Here is a 22,228-nt window from a genome sequence, read left to right on the forward strand (position 1 = left end):
GTCCTATCAAAAAAAGTAAAAAAAAACAGGTGAAATTACTTTTTGTAATTTACTTTACTTAATATACTCCAAATATCAACATGTAATCAATATAAAAAATTACTGAGATATTTTACATGATTTGTTTCATACTAAGGCTTTGAAATCTGGTGTGTAGTTTACACCTGGAGCACGCCGAGGTCTGGACTCGCACATTTCAGGTGCTCAGTGTGCAACTGTGGCAGGTGGTTACTGTCTTGGACAGTATAGGTCTAAAGTTTAGCTCAGGAGTGAGACCAAACGCAACCTGTCTGCCTAAACCAGGCCCCGCCCTCCTCCAGCCCATCCCTAAATTCCAAAGCCACCAGTTATCTTTCCAAAAACACAACTATAACCATGCCATTCCCCTGCTGCAAAGATCGCTGATAGCTCCTGCCCTTGTAGGACAAAGTCCGAACACCTTGGCATGATGTGAAAGACCTTCAACAGCCTCATGCCAATTTCCCTTTTAAACCGTTCTCTCCTCTCCTCCATCCCCCTCCCCAACAGATGTTGTCACAATGGTATAAACTTCTCAAACCCACAGGCTTTCCGTCCTCCTTGCGTTTTTCTCTCTCCACCTAGGGATCTTCTTGAAGATTCATCTATCCATCCATCCATCCATCCATCCATCCATCCCTGAATGCCTGCTGTCATGCAGTGCGCCGGGTGTTGGACCCAATTCCAGGCTAATCCGGGAAACTTCTTTGACCAACTCTTAGCCGTTCCTCCCACCCCAATCTCCACCTCAGCCCCCAGCTGGTTGGTTTGTTCGCTCCTTCTCCACACCCTCTCCATAGGCCCGCAACGCGCACTGTGCGCCATTTCTCCAAGCCCAGCCATATGGTGAATGCTCGAGAAACCGAGAGGGGGAATGTCAGTCCCGTCCCACTTTCTCACTGAGGAACTGAGGCTTGGAACAGGCGGGGCTGAGGGGTACCGCTGGCCGGATGTCCTAACGCAGAAACCCGGCCTTCCCCGAGTGCCGAGTCAGCTAGGACCCCCGCGCAGCCCCAGTCACCGCACCCCACCCAGCGCGGGGCTGACCTAGGCACGCTCCCGGATCCGCCACCCCAGCCCGTCCCTGCCAGCGTGGCGCGGAGGGACCCGGGAGCATCGGGGGCTGACCCTGGGGGTCCGCGCAGAGAGATCGTGCGCAGGCGGGGTCTGTCCCCGGTGGGCGGGGTAATCCACGTGCGCGCGGGTGGGGCGGCGCGGGCGCGGACTACAAATCCCAGGGGCGTGGAGCAGAAGAGGCGGAAGGGGCGGCCTCGGCGGGGCGGGGTGGGGGCGGCGAGGCGGGGCGAGGCTGAAGGCGCGGGAGGGCAGCCAGGGGGTTGCGGGTGTAGAGCGCAGGAGACCATGTCCGGGGGCAGCAGCTGCAGCCAGACCCCAAGCCGGGCCATCCCGGCCACTCGCCGGGTGGTCCTCGGCGACGGCGTGCAGCTCCCGCCGGGGGACTACAGCACCACCCCCGGCGGCACGCTCTTCAGCACCACCCCGGGAGGTAGGCGCAGACTCCGGGGCGCCGCGTGCGGGCTACGGCGGCGGGCGGGAGGGATCGGGGATCACCGAGGGGACCTGGTGTCCAGCCTCAGGGGTGCCGTGACTAGAAAGAACAGATAAGGGGCATCAGGGAGCCAGCGAGGAGGTGGCTGCCTGCTTGCACTCTGGGTGCGTCGTCCAGAGCCCGGGCTGCAAACTGCCCCGTTGGTTTCTTCCTTCTGGGAGAAACAGCTGACACCCAGACGCGCACGTTTCCAGCGCCGCCACATGCCGAGGCATGCTGCCCGTTGTGGGTGTTGGGGGCGTTTCTGGAGCAGGGTGGCCCACGTATCAAGGAGAGGCCTGGCCTGGAGTTTTTATGGGGTGGGATGGGCGTTCTCTGTTAGGATAAGTGACTCGTGCAGAGCTCGTTTTGCGCTGGACACGCGTGCTTTGCTCGAGGTTTGGGGCTGAGGGCGCCCGCCTGCTCCCGCAGCGCCTCGCGGGCACCTGTGGCATATGCCCCATTTCCGCGAGTGGGACCTCCGCGGAGGTGCCTGGCGCCGGGAGCACGGCCGTGCAGAAAAACACGTCCTTCTATGGGGGGGGGGCAGGCACCGTGTGACCTCTCTTTGAGAGGATGAGGAAGAGGAAGCTGAGCTGGCACGGGTGGGGGCCGACCCTGGGCTGCTTCGGGAGCCAGGCATTCCCTCCCAGCCCGGGCGCCCCGGCGCTCAGGCGCTGATGAAACCTATGCGCCTGTTTGCATGATGAAATCCTCGTGGCTCACCACTTCCCTCCCATCCTCGCACTGCCCCCACCCCTTTGTCCCTTTCCCCTCCCCTACATCCTCCCCCACGCTACTTCCCAAACTACTCGAAAACGCGACAGATCCTGGCGCTTGGCTTAGCGGCGCGCGGGCGCGGGGCGGCAGTCCTGTCTCCTACCCAGCGGCGGGGGCCTCACGCTTGTTTTCTCAGGCAGCTGTCCCACCACGGGCGGGCACAGCCGGATCCGAGGTCCTCGCCTGTTTGATCCAAAACGTACACTGTTAAAGCTGTTAGGGATCTTAGCTGTTCTTGTCCAACCGTGCGCCTTGTTCTGCAGAACACGGTCCCAAAGCTTCAACGCGTGTCTGTTTTGCGTTGTCACTCCGATCTCCCCAGATCCAATGAGAAATAGCAACCAGGCAGAGAAGGGAGAAACGATCCAAGGAAAAGTTCCAAGGGACTCTCGTTGCCATTCTTGACTCAGACTCTCTTCCCTTTCCGTGCTGGCCTTTTGTTGTTCATGGTGTTCTCCTTTGTCTCTGTCCTGAAGTGGCTACCAGGAGCTTTCCTGACCATTTTGGGGTTCTTTCAAGTGAGGGTGTGAACGTCTGCGTGATCTGTCGAGGTGGGCACGGAGGCCAGCCTGAAGGCGCAGGTCGCCCCGTGTTGCTGGGTAGGATGGGTCAGGTGGCACGCAGTAGACTGTTTAAAGGGAATTTGGATCCACTTCTCACTTTGGACTGGGCAATGGGGCGGGGGTGGCAAGTGCCCGTCCCTTTGGAGGTCTTTAGTAGGGGAAGGGGCTTCTGGATCAAAAGATAGCATATGTTTTTGATATCAGCTGGAAGAAAGCTAGCAGTGCCAGGAGCCAAAAGCCAGTTCTTTCTTGTGTGGGGTGTCCAGTGGGGCAGGCGCAGCACACAGTCTGTAACCCAGAGCAACCTGACTTGCTTCTGCCAAAGCTGCGCAGCCTGGTCTGCCTGGGTTAGCCAAAGCATGGAATCTGTTCTCCAAAGCCCACCTCTTTGCCAGGGCAGAAAAGCTATACCCTATGAGAAATGGCCACATCCTGGGCCCTTCTGCCCCAGAGCAGAGTATTGTTTCTCAGGGGTAGTGTGCATGGGAATCACCCGGGGTTCTCATTTAAATGCAGATTCTGTAGGTTGTGGGTGGGGCCTGAGATTCTGCATTTCTAACTAGCTCTCTGTGGTCCACAAACCACAGTCTGAGTCCTCAGTGATTAGTGGAATATAACTTTTCTCACCTTCGCAGATCTCTAGCAAAAAGTGATGATCCTATCCAGGGGAGCTTCTCTTCAGGTTGGGTTTGGCATGAGTCTCTAAATCAGGGTGCGGAGGGCCAGGCTTTTTTTTTTTTTTTTTTTTTGAGACAGGGTGTCACTCTGTTGCCCGGGCTAGAGTGCCGTGGCGTCAGCCTAGCTCACAGCAACCTCAAACTCCTGGGCTCAAGCGATCCTCCTGCCTCGGCCTCCCGAGTAGCTGGGACTACAGGCATGCGCCAACATGCCCAGCCAATTTTTTCTATTTTTAGTAGAGATGGGATCCTTTGCAGGCTGAGCCACTGATCTGAGGTTAGGTGTCTGGATAACTTAAGAGAAATTTGCTAAAGGGAGTGTCATGAATGAATATTTGAGTCTGTGGAGTCTTACTGGCAGAACCTTTGCATGGGTCAGAAACCTTCCTCTGCCCCTCCCCCGTCAGGCTCCATGTTGCAGGTCTGACCCCCAAGCCTACAGGGTTGGTTTGGGTGGTAGTCATACCTAAGACCTGTGCCTGGATGAGGTTAAACAGAGCTAAGCAGGTAGGGCTGCAGGTGTTAATGGCACCTTGTTTGGTTAAACAAATAAAGTCTGTGCCCAGGAAGCTTACCTTGGAGTAGCTCCCAAGTCTTTGGCCATATGGAACAGACAGTGCCAGGAAGAGGGGGATGTGGGCTGGGCACAGAGGCGAGAGCACAGCCCATGTCCTTAGCCACATAGAGGGGAGAAATTGTTGTTTTTTAAAATTTTTATTTGTTAGTTTTTTTTGAAACAGAGTTTCACCCTGTTGGCCAGGCTCGAGTTCAGCGGTGTCATTATAGCTCACTGTGCAACCTCAAACTCCTAGGCTCTGGCCGGGCACAGTAGCTCAAGCTTTTAATCCCAGCACTTTGGGAGGCAAAGGCAGGAGGATCGCTTGAGGCCAGGTGTTTGAGGTTACAGTGAGCTGTAATGACGTCACTGTACTCCAGCCTGGGCAACAGAGGGAGACCCTGTCTCCAAAAAAGAAACTCCTGAGCTTACATGATCCTCCTGCCTCAGCCTCCTGAGCAGCTGGGACTACAGGTGCGCACCACCACCCCTGGCTAATTTTTGTATTTTGTGTAGAGACAGGGGTCTTGCTCTGTTGCTCAGGCTGATCTCGAACCCTTGGCCTCCCAAAGTGCTGGGATTATAGGCATGAGCCACTGCACCCAGCCACTCTGCGGTGTAATTGTTTATCTCAGAATGTCCTAGGGACAGAAACTTTGACTGAACTTTCCCGCGTATAGCCGGTCGACTTATTTTTCGACTTTATGATGGTGCGAAAGCAGTACATAGTCAGTAGAAACCAAACTTTTTGGATTTTGATCTGTTTCCGGGCTAGCGATGTGCCGTGCATGCATAGTACTCTCACGGTGCTGGCAGTGGGAGGGAGGGGGGCCAGCCGCAGCTCCCGGCCAGCCGCTGGATCACGAGGTGAACAACCCAGACCCCGCAGTGTACTGTGTTGCCAGATGGTTTTGCCCGACTGTAGGCTACTACTAATATAAGTGTTCTGAGCATGGTTAAGGTACGTTAGGCTAAGCTGTGATGTTTAGTAGCTTAGTTGTATTAAATGCATTTTTGACTTAAATATTTTCAACTTCTGATGGGTTTATTGGGATGTAGCCCCATCGTAAATCAAGGAGCATCAATATTACAGATAACAGTATCACTGATACTAATTTTCCTGATATTATTGAGCAGGGAGTGGAAATGACTTTTTCTTACACTGAACAAGTCAGTATTGGGGTCAGGGTCTCAGACACTGATTGATGCTCCTTATTTCCGTTTGCACCTGGCATTGCTGACTAGGCCAGAGTAGTAGCTTCTGCCCAATGGCATTTGGGTGCTCAAGGTGTCCTGTTATCTAATGGTTACGCCCATGAAAGCTCATTGAGAGAGCTCACATACTAGGCCCAGAGTATCAGGACTTCCCAGCTGGCCGGGGACACTTGTCCTGGTGAAAACGTCTATCGGTTAGTTATTGCCAGATAACAAGTCATCCCCAAACTGAGTAACGTAACAGTTTGTTATTCCCGTCCATTCTTTGTTGGGCATTCCTTGCTGAGCTTGCCTGAGCCGATCAGATGGCTGTGTGCAGTCGGCAGCTGGGCTGCCCTGGACTGGAAGGTCCGAGATGGTCCTAGCCACGTGTGTGGGGTTTTGCTGGGATCAGCTGAAAGCCTGGGAGCTCTCTGTCCTCTTGGTCTCACAGCATTCAGATCATTCAGTAGTCTACCCTGAGCTTATTTATTTACATGGAGTTTCCAAGGCCACTTAAGGCCTAGGCTCGGAAGTCCCATAATATTATTAGGAAGTATTCTGTTGGGTTGAAGCAAGCCACAGGGCCAGCCCAGGTTCAAGGAGAGAGGGAATAACTAACGGCCTCGGAAGGAGAGACGCTACCCTTGCAAACAGGGATGGGAGGAGATATGGGGACCACGTTTTCAGACAATGTTCCGCCAAGGCCAAGCCTCAAGTTCTTTGAGGGAACTTGCTACCCATCCTGACGTGTGGCCAGCAGAGCCAGGTCCAGGTGTAGAAGCAGGCCAGGATCACAAGCCTGTGAATCAGTTGTTGGTTTGGGAACAGAGGAGGCCTTCCCGAAAACACTGACTCATAGCTCCCATGCCCCATTTTCAAGGCCTCGTGTCCAGCTCTGCAGAGCAAACCATGCAGATGGCCGCGATGCCAGGCCACTGGGCAATCTGTTCCACTCTGCGTCGAGCCTGCCTTACTGACCTCCCCCCAGAACACCTCCACTTCGCCCTCCAAACCGCCTGCAGGCCGGGCTTTGGGAACCCTCTTCAGAGGAGCTCACACCTGCCCTGCCCCACCCAGCACTCCCACTCGGACATCCTTGACTTTTCTGGAGTACTAGCAATAGTAGAGTCCGGTTTCCATGCCCAGGAGTCCAAAACGGAGTAGGAGTGAGACACCAGAGGGTGCAGTCGGGTTCAGCGCTCCCTTTGGTTTGGAAGTGGACGGTGTGGCGTGAAGAACCAGGTCTCTTGCTTTAAGGATTAGAGTGTGGGTGTGCGTAGACGGATTTCTCTCTTCTGCTCTTCAGGCTAGAAGGGGAAAGTGGGCAGCCTGTGTTAGTTTGCTACAGCTGCCTTAACAAAAGGCTGCAGACTCGGTGGCTTCAAGAACAAAATCTCTCGCAGTTCTGGAGGCTGGGAGTGCAAGGTCAAGGTCCAGCAGGCTTGGGATCTTCTGGGGCCCTTCTTGGCCTGCAGATGGCCGCCTTCTCCCGGTGTCTGCACGTGGCTTTCTCTCCGGGTGTCTGTGTCCAAATCTCTTCTCTTAAGGAAACGGGTCGGATTGGGGTTAGGGCCCCACCCTAACGGCCTCATAGTAACTTCATCATCCCTTTAAAGCCCTTATCTCCAAATACAGTTACATTCTGAGGTCGTGGGGGTTGGGCATCAGCACAGGAGCTTTGGGGGCATGCATTTCAACCCGCAACAGGGCCCCTCCCTCTTCAGCTGGGACAGCAGTTGTTGCTGTTTGTAACAGGCGACATTTCAGGGCGCTCCCTGTTGGTCACGAATTTCAGGGATCTCTTAACCCTCCGCTGCGCTGGGTACATTTTGAAGTGTCAGGGAGGAGGTGAGGGAAGGGGAAGGAACCTGTCCATCGGTTAGAAGAATTATCTCAGCTATTTTGTTCTAAAAGTTTCTGTAAAAGCCAAGTTTCAAATAAACTGGTCTATTCCCTTACATGTCAGGGTCCCTAAGGGAGAGGCTAGTTAGAAGGGGCGGTTGCCACTGAATGGTCCCTCATTTGGTATCGAGTAGCTTTCTAAGATTCCTGGCCCCTGAGAAATGTGGAGATCTTGCTTCTCTTTGCAGAGCTCGTGGGGGCCAGCGATGAAGGCAAATCTTGGATTGGGCACACTTGCTACTGTCACCAAGGTTTTTCTCTCTAGTAGGTTGGTACTGCTTGTTAAATAGACTGTCTAGCGAGAAAAGCCACCCAGACACATGCTGCTGTTCCTGCCTGGTGTGCGTGGCGGGGAGGGAGGGGAGAGAGAGACCCCCTGGCAGACCCCGGCATGTCTGTACGTTCGACTCCAGGTTGACACAGAGCTGCTGGTCAGCAGTGGGTTTCAAATGGTCAGAGTATCTTGTTCACTGGCTGCTGGCTCGCGTCTGAACACAGGCATTCAAACCTCCCCTGACCCTGTTTATGAAATGCTCTCCCTCTCTGCCTGGAATGAGAGCAGCAGTTCTAGGAAATTCCACCCTTGTACTCTTGCTAAGCCTCATGTCCCTGTTCAGGGGAGGAATGCTTCTGCCCGGGGAACCCCAGGGGAAAGTGAGGGATGAGCCCGGCTCGGTTTACAAAAGGCGCATCCAGCAGCAGAGCGTGGGCACTGCAGGGAGACTGGGAGGAACTCCGGGCAGGGAACATCCTGTTCTGGAAAGATACCCAGAAGTCTGAAGACCCCTTTAATTTTTCCAGCTGAGGGTGTTCGCTGAACGATGGCAGCCCAGTCTGCCTTGCTAATTACTTTTAAACAGTGGGTGGCGTTTAGGATTGACGTCAAGGCAGGCTAGGTCTGCCTCCAGCGGGTTTTGAGGGACAGCCTTTCTGAGCCTCAGTTTCCTCTTCTGCAAGTTGAGGCTCCCCTCGTGGGGGATTGTAGGGGACTAATTAAGCTCTGGCAGGTCAGCCTCTGAGCACAGATGGGAGGGGATGGCAGGTGGCCACTGTGATTGCTATATCCACGTCACCTGCAAATCCAAGCGCTCATTCGTGCACTACACGTGCAGAAGGTACAAATATAAATGCTCGTCAGCCTCCAAGAAGCTTCCTGTTCCTGGCCTGTGGCATTTTCCTCGGGTTGTGTGTGCTCTCCCAAACGGCTTTCTCTTTACTAGCGGTTATATAGATGCCATACTTTATTCGCATACAAAAATCTTTGACGTTCATTATTTCATTTAATCTTCACAACATGCCTATGAGGTGTGGATTTTGTTATTACCTCCCCCCCCCCCCAATAGCTGAGGAATGAAACTGGGAGTAGAGAGACCAGGATGTGCAAGCCCCGGCTGCAGCTCTCCGAGCGCCAGGCTGTTTGGACATTAAGTGCCTGCCAACCAGGAAAGCCTAAAAATAATGGCACGTGGTTGGTGCTTTAAAAATAGTTTGAATGAACTTACTGTAACACCCTTGTTTAACAGGTGAGGAAACTAGACCCTAGGCGAATGCCTATATTGTTTTGTACCTTCAAAGCAAACTGTCATCACCAGAAATCGTGCCTCGAGAAAAAAATACTCTTCCTGCATTTGGTGCACATCTGGAGTTTAAAGTTCCAGAAGACACTGGCTACCAAAATGCTGAAGTTCTCAGTTTCTGTGGCCCTGGAAAGGGTGGAGGATGCCCTCGCCATGTAACCCCCAGGGTTCCAGAGTTGCTTCCCTTCCGCCCTGTTTGTCCCTGGTATGGAGGGGACTGAATACATGCTGAAATACGTCACCTGGACCCATGCTGGTCATGATAATAGCTGGCATTAGTACCTGCCTCACGTTGTGTCAGCCACTGTTCTAATCCACACAGCAACCGCCATGAAGTTGGCACCCTCACCATCGTCATCATCCCCATTCTGCAGAAGCGGACATTGAGGCACAAAGAGCTCAAGTAATAACTTGCCTAGAGTCATGAGAGCTAGCAAATGAGAGAGCTGGGTTTCAAAGGCTTTCGGTTAAAAATAGCCTCTGTTATAATTAGAACAAAGCATTGTGGGGAAAAAGAAATAACCTCAGTTATTCTCCGCAGGTAGTTCAAGACTGAAACTTGAACTCTGCTGGCAGCACCCACAGGGGCTTGACCCTAGCTACACAGATGGTTTGAGGCGTGGGGAGCGGGGTCCTCCTCTGTTCTCCCCCTCCCTGCTGGGAGGCCGGGTTCTGGGTTCCCACACTGCACGTCCAGTTTCTGCAGTCTGGGTCAGCCTCAGCCCACCGACCCCCTGCCCTTGGGGCCGAGCAGAATCGGGGTGAGATGGATGTTTCTCTGGGCCGGGGTTTTAGGGTCAGGCTGCCTGGAAGCAGGAAGATGGAGAGCTGGAATGTCTGTCCCTCTGTGGTCCCCACGTTTGTGGGGACCTCACACACTTGGACGTGTAATCATTCCTTTACTTCCTACTGAATTGTGAGTGTCTAAGATCAAGGGAGCCTTCACTGCATCTAACTGCTCCTCGCATCCCTGGCACCTAGCATGCTGGGGGTCCAAAGTTAGGGGTTCAGCGAGTAAGTGAGACCAGCACATCTACTCAAAAGGAGTAGGACTGAGCCAAGCTTGCCAAATTTGTAGGTGAGGGTTAACACCGTTGTCCCTAGACATGGTCAGATTCTTGAACGCAGTTCCTGCGTGGGAGTTCAAGTCCTGCGTAGACTTTTCAAGTGACCATGCACACCAGCTTGCACAGGTACCATAGGCATCGCCAGCCCAGCAGAGATCCCTGGGCTTTTTCTGTGTGGAGGGAAGGGGGAGCCCACTTAGCTCCAAGGCATGTCAAGTTGACTTGAAATGGAGATTCTGATCCTGTGTCTTTACTTATTTGATTGCTTAATGTACCTATATTCTTACTATAGTTTTATATTTTAAAAAATGTAAGGCTGGACGAGGTGGCTCAAGCCTGTAATCCTAGCACTCTGGAAGGCAGAGGCGGGAGGATTGCTTGAGGCCAGGAGTTCAAGACCAGCCTGAGCAAGAAAGCAAGACCCTATGTCTACAAAAAGTAGAAAAAGTAGCCAGGCGTCGTGATTCGAGCCTGTAGTCCCAGCTACTCGGGAGGCTGAGGCGGGAGGATCGCTTGAGCCCAAGAGTTTGAGGTTGCTGTGAGCTAGGCTGATGCCACGGCACTCTAACCTGGGCAACAGAGTGAGACTGTGTCTCAAAGAAAAAAAAAAATAAATAAAAAAGTGGTGATCTAGCACAGCTTGTATTAACCTGGATGGAGCTGGAGCCCATTCTACTAAGTGAAGTATCCCAAGAATGGAAAAACAAGCACCACATGTACTCACCATCAAATTGGTATTAACTGATCAACACTTATGCGCACATATAGTACTAACACTCACCAGGTGTCGGGCAGGTGGTGGGTGGGGGGAGGAGGGGATGGGTACATTCATACCTAATGGGTGCAGTGTGCACCGTCTGGGGCATGGACATGCTTGTAGCTCTGACTCTGATGGGGCAAAGGTAATATATGTAACCTAAACATTTGTACCCCTGTAATATTCTGAAATTAAAAAATATATGTATAAAATAAAAAAATTCAAACAAAACAAAATAAAAAGACATCTTTTACAATTCAGGAAAATTTTTTTTTTTTTTTTGAGACAGAATCTCACTCTGTTGCCTTGAGTAGAGGGCCGTGGCGGCAGTTTGGCTCACAGCAACCTCTAACTCGCTCAAGCGATCCTCCCGCCCCGGCCTCCCAGAGTGCTAGGACTACAGGCGTGAACCACTGCACCTGGCCCGATTTCTGTCTTTAGTGTGATTTGGGGTAACAGTTGGGGCCCTACCTGCATCCCAGTTGCAGTGTGTGCTCCCGTGTCTTGTTCTTGGTGTTTGGCTTGCCTTTTGAGAGGAGAGCAGGAGAAAATGTTATGGCTTTGCTATCTGGAAGTCGCCTCGATCCTCAAAAGCACTTCATGCTCTTGTTTGTAGTAACCTAGAGGAGGTGGGTCATTTTCCCTAGAGAGAGGTCTGAGACGGGCCGGTGAGGAAATAGGCTCCCCGCCCCGCCACACACACACACACACACACACACACACACGCACACACGCACACATGCAGAGGTGTCTGCCAGCCCACACCTAACCTGCAGCCTTGCAGGGTGCCCAGGTCCCACCCCTCACCCCTGTTTGCACTTCCTGACCTTCCATGCGGGCGAGTCCCTGGCTCCGGGAGCTGTGTGGCAGCCTTTGCAGCCAAGGGTTCGTAGTTTTGACAACATGGGACTGTGTTTTGTTAAGTTTGCCTCACTTGCGGGAGGCTTAGGGAGTTTCCGGATCACTGTTAACTGAAAGGGTAGCGGTGGACCCCACAAAGTGGTGGAAGGAAAAAGGGGTAAAAGGCAACAGCAGCTTCCGTGGGAAACTCACTGCTGTTGCATCAACCTCCAGCTCCTGTTCCTTATTGACCCAGCTGAGTCAGGTGGCTTCGTGGTTCCCTCCAGGCTTGATGCGGTGTCAGCTGACTTTCTGAACACTACTGTTTACTCCCCGCAGCTTCCGTCCCGGAGGCTGAAACACGCTGACTGGAGGGTGGGGGCGGAGGCGGATCGTGCGTGCCACCTCTGCTGGCGTTGTGTGTGTGGACTCTGCTAGTTCAAAGGAGGATTTTTATTCTTCAGTAAGTGCCCCTGCCGTAGGACAAAGGGCATAGAGGCTCTTCCTTTCTCTCTTTTAAGTGCAATCAATGATTTAAAAATCGCTGGGGCCACTCTGGGTACATGCCCCCGTATGCCCGCAAAGAATTGAAAGCAGGATCTTGCAGAGGTATCTGTACACCCACGTTCGTGGCAGCGTTATCCACAGTAGCCAGAAGGTGGAGGCAACCCTGGTATCCACAGTCAGATGAATGGGTAAACCAAGGGCGGCACAGACATGCAGGGGAGTATTAGGAAGGAGATTCTGACATACGCTACAACAAAACAGACGAAACTTGAGGCCGTTACGCTAAGTGAAATAAGCCAGTCACAAAAAGACCAATACCGTGTGATTTCACACGTGTAAGGTACCTAGAGTCGTGCAAGACAGAAAGTGGAACAGTGGTTGCCAGAGGCCAGAGGGAGGGGGAGACGGGAGTTACTGTTTAGTGGGTATAGAAAGTTCTGGAGGTGGATGGTGGCGGTGGCTGCACAACACTGAGAATGTCCCTAACACTGCTGAACTGTACCCCTACAATGGTTAAGGTGGTAGATTTTATGTCATGTGTATTTTATCAATTTTTTTAAAAGAATCACTGAGGGGTAGTGAGCTTTGAAGAGGCTGTCCAGGAGGTTCCTACCCTAGTTCTTTTTTTTCCCCCCATTTTGGCAGTTTTTAATTAAAGTGGTATAATATATAAGATTACTTTAATCCTGCATCTTCTCAGTTGTTTCTTCCTTGTATTTGCCCTTCTCCTTTCCCACGTGGTGAGATTTGGCTTTCCGTTTGAGCATCTTTTTGCAGTCTGTGTCTAGTTTCAGCCCAGCGATGACCACCCTGTGGGGTGACTGCCCACAGGGACGGTTGTGCCATTAGCCTTTTCCTGCTGCACCGTCCAGTGTAGATGACATAGGTCTCCCATCCAAGTACTAACCAGGCCCGACCCTGCTTAGCTCCCGAGATCAGACGCGATCGGGCACGTTCAGGGTGGCCTGGCCGTAGACTAGATGACGTATTTCTTCCTGTAAGTCTGGACGGCTTTGCTGATCTGCTGACCTTTATGGTGTCCTCGCGCAACCTGAAATGCATCATCCTTTCAGAGGGGCATGGACCACACGTCGTTCTCCTCTCTCAGCTCTTTGGAAAGAGAGGAAGACGTAATCTTCCTGCAAGGCCAGGTGTGGTGGCTCACGCCTGTAATCCTAGCACTCTGGGAGGCCAAGGCGGGTGGATCGTTTGAGCTCAGGAGTTCAAGACCAGCCTGAGCAAGAGCAAGACCCCGTCTCTACTAAAAATAGAAAGAAATTATATGGGCAACTAAAAATATATATAGAAAAAAATTAGCCGGGCATGGTGGCGCATGCCTGTAGTCCCAGCTATTCAGGAGGCTGAGGCAGGAGGATCGCTTGAGCTCAGGAGTTCGAGAGCCTATCTCTACTACAAATAGAAAAAGTTAGCCAGGCATGGGCGCATGCCTGTAGTCCCAGCTACTCAGGAGGCTGAGACAGGAGGATCACCTGAGCCCAGGAGTTTGAGGTTGCTGTGAGCTAAGCTGACACCACGGCACTCTAGCCTGGTCAATAGAGTGAGACTCTGTCTCAAAAAAAAAAAAAAAAAAAAAAACCAAAGAAAAAGAAATGCCTTTGGCAGTTCTTGCTTTGGTCAGAAGTCACAAAGGGATGGAACTTCATTTTGGCTGCTGCCTCTTAGGTGGTGGCCCCAAAAGAGACGCGCCCCAGGCTCTGTTGATTCAAGACGGTTGAATCTCTAACTCTTAGGTTTCACTGGAACAGGATCAGTTCCCTACTCTGTGGTGAACTAATCAAGTTGGGGGGAAGCAAGAAGAAGAGGGGAGACTCCTGCTGAGGTTTTTTTTTTTTTTTTTTGAGACAGTGTCTCCCTCTGTCGCCCTGGGTAGAGTGCAGTGGTGACATCATAGCTCACTGCAACCTCAAACTCCTGGGCTCTAGTGATCCTCCCTCCTCGGCCTCCCAAAGTGCTGTGATTATAGGTGTGAGCCACCTCGCCTAGCCCTCTAGTCTTGAAGATTAAGAAACAGCAGAGAGGCCAGGCACAGTGGCTCATGCCTGTAATCCTAGGACTCTGGGAGGCTGAGGCGGGGAGGATCTTTTGAGCCTCAGGAGTTCGAGACCAGCCTGAGCAAGAGTGAGACCCCTTCTCTACTAAAAATAGAAAAATTAGCCGGGCTTATTATTTAAAAAAAAAAAGAAGAAGAAAAGAAAAGAAACAACAGGGAAAAGTAGTCCCATCTCTAGAGCCAGGACATCCCAGCACCCATCCACTGAGCCTCCCCCTCTGCCTGGGCCCTGAAGTCACTGTGTTTCCTGCTTTGGGGAGGGGAAGATGGTGTAGCCCTATCCCTTGCAGAGTGGAGCGGTGCCCCTTCTGTCTTCCAAAACCAGAATAAATCTGGGTCACTTTAAAAAAAAAGAGAGAGAGAGAGAGTTGGAAATTTTTTTCCTCCCCCACCCCATCCCCTACCCTGCGAAGAGAGGGCGCCACTGTTCTCTGTTTGTCATCTGCTGGGCTCACAGGCACTCAGGCCTGCAAGGTTCACAGCTCTTTGTCTCACAGAAGGGGAGGCTGAGGCCCAAAGCGGGTGTGTGTGTGTGTGTGTGTGTGCGCGCGCGCGGGTGCACGAGCACGTGCACAGGGATTGATTGCACAGGTCACACAACTCGTTGTGCACAGACCTCAAAGTGCAGCCTGGGCCCTTTAAGCCCCTGCCCCTAAGAGATTGAGTTGTGAACTGCAGCTGGCTGGGTGATGTGCAGGGCTGTCAACTTTGGCATCACCGCCTCTTGGGCAGGGGGACAGAGGAGCGAGACCAGTGCCTGCCTGGAGGGGCCAGAGCCAGCCTGGGGTCTGTTTAGGCGTCTCTCACGGGTCCCCTCCCTTTTCAGCGTCCCAGGCCCGCCGCGGCGCAAGGAGCCCCGTTGCGTTAACTCACACTCAGGTCTCGGGATGGAAATGAATTCCTCTCCAGGGCTTTACAGAGTCCACTGCTGAACATCGAGAAAGGAATCTCAATGTGTGCAACGATTATGTATCCTTAAAAATTAAAAAAAAAAAATAAAAGGATCTCAGCCGTTCTAATGTCACTCATTATAGCCCTTCAGTGAGGGAACAACCCCAGGGCTGTTGGTGAGGACGGGCGTTCCTGAAGCCCTTACACCATGGTCCGTCTGCGAGTTGTTGCCATGCCTGCATTCTGCGTGTACAGATATTTAGTATTTCTTTATATCACCTTTTAAATTATAAATTTAATTTATATTAATATATTTAATAGTATATTATATATACAATATATCATATATTAAAAGGAAACTTAATATCGCTACTATATATGGAAAACCAGATTAGCTTGCCATAAATAGAAAGTAGCTATAAAAAGAAATACAACGACAACAGCCAGTTCTCCCTAGATTCCATTGTCTGCTGAAGGCTTCCAGCCCGAGACCTACTCTGCTGAAAAGGGAGCACTCGGCAGGCAGATGTCGTAGAGGTGTTAGGTGACCGGGACCTACTGCTGCCTTAGCGGAACTCGGGATTAAATAAGGACCAAACAAGAATCACCTTCTCACTGTTCCCTGTCATTTGATGAATCAAGTGGCTCTCCCACGAGGATCTTGGGTCTCCTAAGTTGAGAAACCACTCCCTTGTATGTAGAGGGTATCACTCAGCACATGGGATGGTCCTGGGTGTGGTTTTAGGGTAGTGAATAATTCTGTAAGACAGACAGGTCTTCACCTAGGCAGTGCGAGCACTTGCAAAAGGAGAGTGCAAGCAGCGGGGCTAGAATGCAGGGCGCCGTGACTCATTGGCACAGACCCTCTGGGGGCCTCTGGGCTCAGTAGGGAGCCTTTTGTGGGCAGGCAGAGCCCATCCATCTCCCCCTCCTCCTTTCCACAAAGCCCAGGCAGGAAAAGTTCTCATTTTTACTAGTTCAGGTGAATCACTTAATTTTCAGTTTGCTCATTTGTGAAATGGGGTTGAAGATACCTATTCTGGACTGGGCGCCATGGCTGGCACCTGTAATCCCAGGGCTTTGGGAGGCTGAGGTAGCAGGATTGCTTGAGGCCAAGAACGTGAGACCAGCCTGGGCAACATAGCAAGACCCTGTGTCTACAAAGAAATACAAAAATAGCTGGGCACGGTGGCACGTGCCTGTAGTCCCAGCTACTTGGGAGGCTGAGGCAGGAGGATCACTTGAGCCCAGGAGTTCAAGGCTGCAGTGAGCCATGATCGCACCACTGTACTCCAGCCTGGGTGACAGAGCAAGATCCTGTCTCTAAATTATTAATAAAATAATTATTAATATTAATAAAAAAAGAAAACAAGAAACTATTGTGGGTACCCTACAGGATTACTGTAAGGACGGGACTGCATGATGAATAGAAATGCACTTTCTGCACTGTGGGATATGATTGTTGTGGGTAATTCACACCGAGCAGTGATGGGTGAGTGAGCTGAGGGGCTTTAGGGACAGAGCTCAGGGTGCATGGGGCTCTGAGAAGATGCCGGTGCAGTCTGGTGGCCCGTGGCCCCATCATGCATCAGAGCACCCCGTGTGAAGGGGAGTCAGGGTGGTTTGGAGGCATCCGAGTCCTGGGCTACAGCCAGGCCCATCAGTAAGCCTTGCTCCTCCTCGGTCCGCCTTTCACCGGAGAACCTGCTGCCTCTGCTGCAGCCACACCTCAAAGAAATGGAAAAACCCGCAGGCAGGGGGTTCGAGCTGCCTTTACCAACCTCCCTGTTGCCCTTCCAGGCACCAGGATCATCTACGACCGGAAATTCCTGATGGAGTGTCGGAACTCACCTGTGACCAAAACACCCCCGAGGGATCTGCCCACCATTCCTGGGGTCACCAGCCCTACCAGTGAGGAGCCCCCCATGGAAGCCAGCCACAACCACCTGCGAAGCAGCCCGGAAGACAAGCGGGCGGGCGGTGAGTGGCCGGGCTCTCCCTCGGGAAGGGGAGTGTATGAGACCCCCTGGCCCCGATGCCGATGCCGGGGGTGGGGGAATGATGATGACTCTGTCCCCTCTCTATGGAGCAGCTCAGAGTCTGGAGGGCTGGAGCAGGGGTGGGGAGGTGGAACTCTCGTTGCTACCAACTTTCCCCCAAAAGGGGCCCCAGAACCCCAGGAAAGGTGTTTTGGCCCCACCAGGTGCTGTAGTGAGTGGTGAGTGTGTTTGAAATGGCAGTGGAAGCTTTCCCTGAAGTGTTACCACCTGGAACACACCCATGATGTTCGTGGTGCAAGAGACAACTTATCAAAGACACACTGTACTTGCCCTCTAGGAAAATACACGTCTACAAGATAAGAAATACATCCAGATGGCTCCTGTCAGGGAGTTCGTCCCCTACTGGGTCTTTATGGAGACAGGTAGAAACAATGCGGCCAGTTGTCTCTGCAAGTTTGACAGCTAAGTCCTTCTTGGTGTCCCCACCTCCCAAGTGATCAGAGCAGCCACCCAGCAGCAGTGCCCATGAATGCTCTCTTTGTGGCATCCTGGCTGGCTTAGTAGAGCATCTGAGCGCCCTGTCGCAGCCTAAGCACTTCCAGACAAACTTAGTCAGGTTGGAACCCTCTGGCCCTGCACCCCGGGCAGCACCCCAGGCCCAGGCAGGAACCAGCTGGGACCTCAGCTGGGCTTGCCCTGCTGACTGCTGCAGATTCCGTCTACCCGGGGCCTACAGGACGTGATTCATAATTACCCTGGGAACCTCACGTCTAAGACAGGCAGCAGTTGCCTGGGTCTCAGTCTGTTTTCTGTTGCTATAACTGACTGCCTGAGACTGGGTAATTTATAAAGAAAAGCAGTTTATTTCTCACAGTTCTCGAGGCTGGGAAGTCCAAGGGCCTGGTGCCTGCATCTGCTTGGCTTCCAGTGAGGGCCTCGTACTGTCAACATGGCAGAAGGTGTGACAGGGTGAGACGGGCACAGACTGGCTTTTTATAACACTCTGTGATAACCCATTAATCCATGAATGAATTAATCCATTCGTGAGGGGAGAGAGGTCATGACCCAGTCACCTCTTAAAGGCCACACCTCGTAATACTATTACATCAGGGATTAAGTTTCAACATAAATTTCAAAGAGGACAAACATTCAAACCATAGCATTCCACCCGGACCCCCCAAAACTCATGTCCTTCTTACATACAAATACATTCATTCCATGCCCATAACCCCTAAGTCTTAACTCATTCCAGCACCCACTCGAAAGTTCAAAGTCCAGAGTCTCATCTGAGTCCGATATGGGTGAGACTCGAGGTAAATTCCCCTCCAGCCGTGAGCCTGAAAATTAAAGTCATCCACTTTCAAAAATATGATGGCGGAACAGGCATAGGGTAGACATTCTCACTCCAAAAGGGAGAAATAGGCAAAAAGAAAGGGAGTAACAGACTCCAACCAAGTCCAAAACCCAACAAGGAAAACTACATTAAGTCTTAAGCTGGAGAGAAAGTCCCTTTGACTCCGTTTCCCACATCCTGGGCAGGGATTGAGCCCCCAGTCCTTGGGCAGCCCCAGCCCCATGGCCTCCCTGGGCTCAGCCCACGCTTCAGTTCTCGGTGGTTGGAATCAGGTGTCCACAGCTTTCTCAGGCTGGAGCCGTGTGCTGGTGGTTCTGCCGTTCTGGATCTTGGAGGCAGTCCCACTGCCGTGGCTCCACTAGGCATTACCCTGCTGGGGCTCTCTTTGGGGGCTCCACCCCTGCAATAAGTCTCCTCCCGGGCTGTTGCATGCATCCATTGAAATCCAGGTGGAGGCCGCCATGCCTCTATAGCTCTGGCATTCTGCACACCTGCAGAATTAGCACCACGTGGATGCCAAGGCTTACTGCTTGTGCCTTCCAGAGCGGCAGGTCGAGCTGCATCTGGGACCATTTGAGCCACAGCTGGGGCTGCCGAGGAGCACTGTGCTGGAATTTGGGGAGCAGACATGCAGGGGCTGCCCCCCTAGGCCTGTGAGCAAGGACAGCCTCAGAGATCTACGAGACACCTGCAGGCTCCTTCTCCTTTCTCCTGCTGAATAGCCTCTGATACCCTTCTGTCAGCATGAAACCTGAACACGGTTCTCACTTTTTACATGGCTAGCGTGCGAATTTTCCAAATTTTTCCACTCTGTTTCCCTTTTAGTTATAAGTAAAAAGTTATAATTTGCTCCCAAATCTCACTGTAAGCAGCCAGATGTAAACATGCAGCATCTTGAATGCTTTGCTGCTGAGAAATTTCTTCCACCGGGTATCCTGGCTCATTACTCTTCAATTTCAGCTGGAGGGCGTGAGCACAGGGCAGCCGAGGGCTTTGCAGCTGGGTAGCAGGTGGGCCTGCCCTCCGGTTTCCAGCAGACAGCCCCGTTTCCACGGGAGGCCTCATCAGCACGGCCTCTTCTGTCCGCTTTTCTATCTGCCTCTGGTCACGACCGCGTAAGCAATCTCTAAGAACTTTCAGGCTTCCCGAGTCTTTTCTTCTGAGTCCTCACCAGCCTCTCCCTTAACACATGGCTTACAGCAGTACAAGCTTTCCCCAGCATTTGCTTCAAAACTGTCTGGCCTCTACCCATGACCCAGTTAGTTCCAGAGCCACTTCCACATTTTCAGGTATTCATCATTAGCAACAGCCCTACTGCTTGGTACCAATTTTCTGTCTTAGTCTGTTTTTCTGCTGCTATAACTGAATACCTGAGACTGGGTGATTTATAAAGAAAAGAAGTTGATTTTTGTCCATTCTAGAAGCTGGGAAGTCCAAGGGTGCCTGCAGCTGGTGAGGGCCTTCCTGCTGCGTTGTGACGTGGCAGAGGGCGAGAGTGCCTGTTTCAGCTCAAGTCTCTCTTTCTCTTTTGTTCTTTTTCTTTTTTTTTTTTTTTGAGACAGAGTCTCGCTCTGTTGCCCTGGCTAGAGTGCAGTGGCATAATCATAGTTCACTGCAACTTCAAACTCCTGGACTCAAGTGATCCTCCTGCCTCAGCTTCCCAAATAGCTGGGACTTCAGGCGTGTGCTGCCATGCCCAGCTAAATTTTTCTGTTAATATTTTTAGTAGAAACGGGGTCTTGCTCTTACTCAGGCTGGTTTTGAACCCTTGACCTCAAGCGATCCTCCTGCCTTGGCCTTCTAGAGTGCTAGGATTACAAGCGTGAGCACCGCTCTCGGCCTCTCTTTCTCTTCTTATAAAGCCACCAGTCCCATTGTGGGGGCCCCACTCTGCTGACCTTATCTAATCCTCATTACCCCCCAAAGGCCCCACCTCCAGTCAACTGGTGAATTTGGAGGTTCACTTTCTAACACATGCAATTTGGGGGACACATTCAAGCCATAGCACCTTGCCTCTCAGACCCAGAGGGCAACGGCAGGGGGAGGTAAGTGTCAGTATGAGGGCAACGTGACAGAGGCCACAGTCAGAGAGCAACGTGACAGGTGCCACACTGCCCTTTGTTAAAGGATGGAGAGAATCACGTGGTCACCGCACAGTGCCTCCCTCCTCCGCTCTCTGCCTTAACCCAGTGACTGGAAGTTCAGGGTGGAGCCAGTCAACACCCAAAACTGTTGAGTCACCACTGCCTGAAGGCTGTCACCCGCCCCCGCTTGCATACCTTGCCCTCCCCATTTCCAGAGCTGCTCTGACCCATAACAAATGCAAGGTCAGCCCAGTGGTGCCCAAATGGACACTCTTAACCCAAGATGATGGCTGAGTAGCTGCATACCTCCCCCTTGTTATGATGGGGTGGGGCGGGAGGGGGCGGGACATAACTTTCCTATTGCTTAACTGGCTATAAGAAGCCAAAGCTCCTGCTCTCAGGCCCACATATTTATGCAAATACAACCAGAAGAAATGGCCAGTTGTTCCCTGTCGTGGGCCAGAGCCAGCATCTTGCTGTACAGAACCTTGGAGCAGCCCTGCCCGGGAGACCATGACTAGAGGCAGTTCCCTTAAAAAGAAGAAAATCAACTGCAGCATGAATTACATGGAAGTCTTTGTGCAAAGAGGAGAGTGAGGGTGGTGCAGGCTGAATTACCCAGATAGCTGCTTTGCTGCGGAGCCGGGCTACTCCGTGCGCTATGGCATGTGTACCTGTAGGTTAGGTACCGTTTTCTAAACCAAAAATCGGGACAAATGCTCAGAAATTTTTATGTTTAAGGAATATTTTTCAATGAAGTCACTTTTCTATAAAATCACGAGTAACCATTCATCTTCATAAAAAATAATAAAAATTACAGAAAATTCAAGACCGTCACCTCCCCTATGGGGAAAGCTGGTCTCTGCTCCTCGTTTCGGTGTTCAGAGAGCACAACTGGACGCGGAACCTTCCGGCCCGTGATTCCAGGAATTCCTAGTCCAGTCCTGCTCTCCATCCACTCTCCTTGGCAGCATAAACCTGGCCTCTGCTCCTCTTGTAGCAAACAGGATGAAAAAACAGTGTTTCCCTGACCCGTACGACATCAGCCAGACCATGTGCCCATTGTTCACCTGGCCTCTGTCCCTTCTCTCCCCAGGTGAAGAGTCACAGTTTGAGATGGACATTTAAAGGCCCAGCCAGCGGATCCGGCATTGCCTGTGGGCCCCTTGGACCCTTCTCGGGAGAAGCGTCACCCCAGCCAGGCCTTGTGAAAGTCACCATACTGGGCTGGCATCGGCGTGGGGTCGGCCACCCCCGCCCTCTGCTCCCTCGCTCAGGGCACCTGCCCACCCTCCCTCTTCGTGAACACCAGCAGATACCTCCTCGTGCCTGCGCCAGTGCAGCAGCCGCCACCCCAAGGGGGCGACTCCCGTGCGCACACCCTGCAGCCGAGTGCCAGGAAGTGGACAAGGACGAGCCCTTCTGATCGGTCATCCGGCTGTCCCAGCCCTGTCCTCTGGGGGCACACCCACCCCTTCCCTAGGCTGATGTGCTAGGAAGCTCCCCTCCCCTTCCTTCCCCAAGAGAGGAAATAAAAGCCACCTTCACCCTAGGGCCAAGAGCTGGGCCCTGTCTGAGCTCTTTTCAACTCCACGTGCTGACCGGCACCGGCTGCTGTCCGCACAGTGCTCCTACGGCACTTTGCTCTGCAGCGTGTCGCCAGGTCCCCACACTGATCCCGCAGGTAAGCAGAGCGAGCATCGTGCTCATCCCACAGCTCAGACCAGACTGGCTCTGGAGAAGGTAACATCACACAGTTGGGGGAGGACGCGTGGGGCTGGTCTGGGCTCTGCTGCTCTTGGGCTCTTGTTTTCCAGTGGCGAGTGCTACTTCCCTTC

General features: G+C 52.4%; 1 protein-coding gene and 1 pseudogene across 1 annotated transcript; one reads left to right on the forward strand and one right to left on the reverse strand.

Moving 5' to 3' along the window:
* Positions 1–1,322: 1,322 nt before the first annotated feature.
* Positions 1,323–21,966, forward strand: EIF4EBP1 (eukaryotic translation initiation factor 4E binding protein 1). The gene is made up of 3 exons (XM_069485266.1): positions 1,323–1,525; positions 16,753–16,932; positions 21,487–21,966. Exons 1-3 carry the CDS (start codon positions 1,381–1,383, stop codon positions 21,516–21,518), a joined length of 357 nt encoding a protein of 118 aa, XP_069341367.1. The 5' UTR covers positions 1,323–1,380; the 3' UTR covers positions 21,519–21,966.
* On the reverse strand, positions 12,671–13,654 carry LOC138393786 (large ribosomal subunit protein uL24-like; annotated as a pseudogene).
* Positions 21,967–22,228: the final 262 nt, after the last annotated feature.

The sequence above is a fragment of the Eulemur rufifrons genome, chromosome 12 (genome assembly GCF_041146395.1).
Source record: "Eulemur rufifrons isolate Redbay chromosome 12, OSU_ERuf_1, whole genome shotgun sequence".
Classification (NCBI taxonomy): Eukaryota; Metazoa; Chordata; class Mammalia; order Primates; family Lemuridae; genus Eulemur; species Eulemur rufifrons.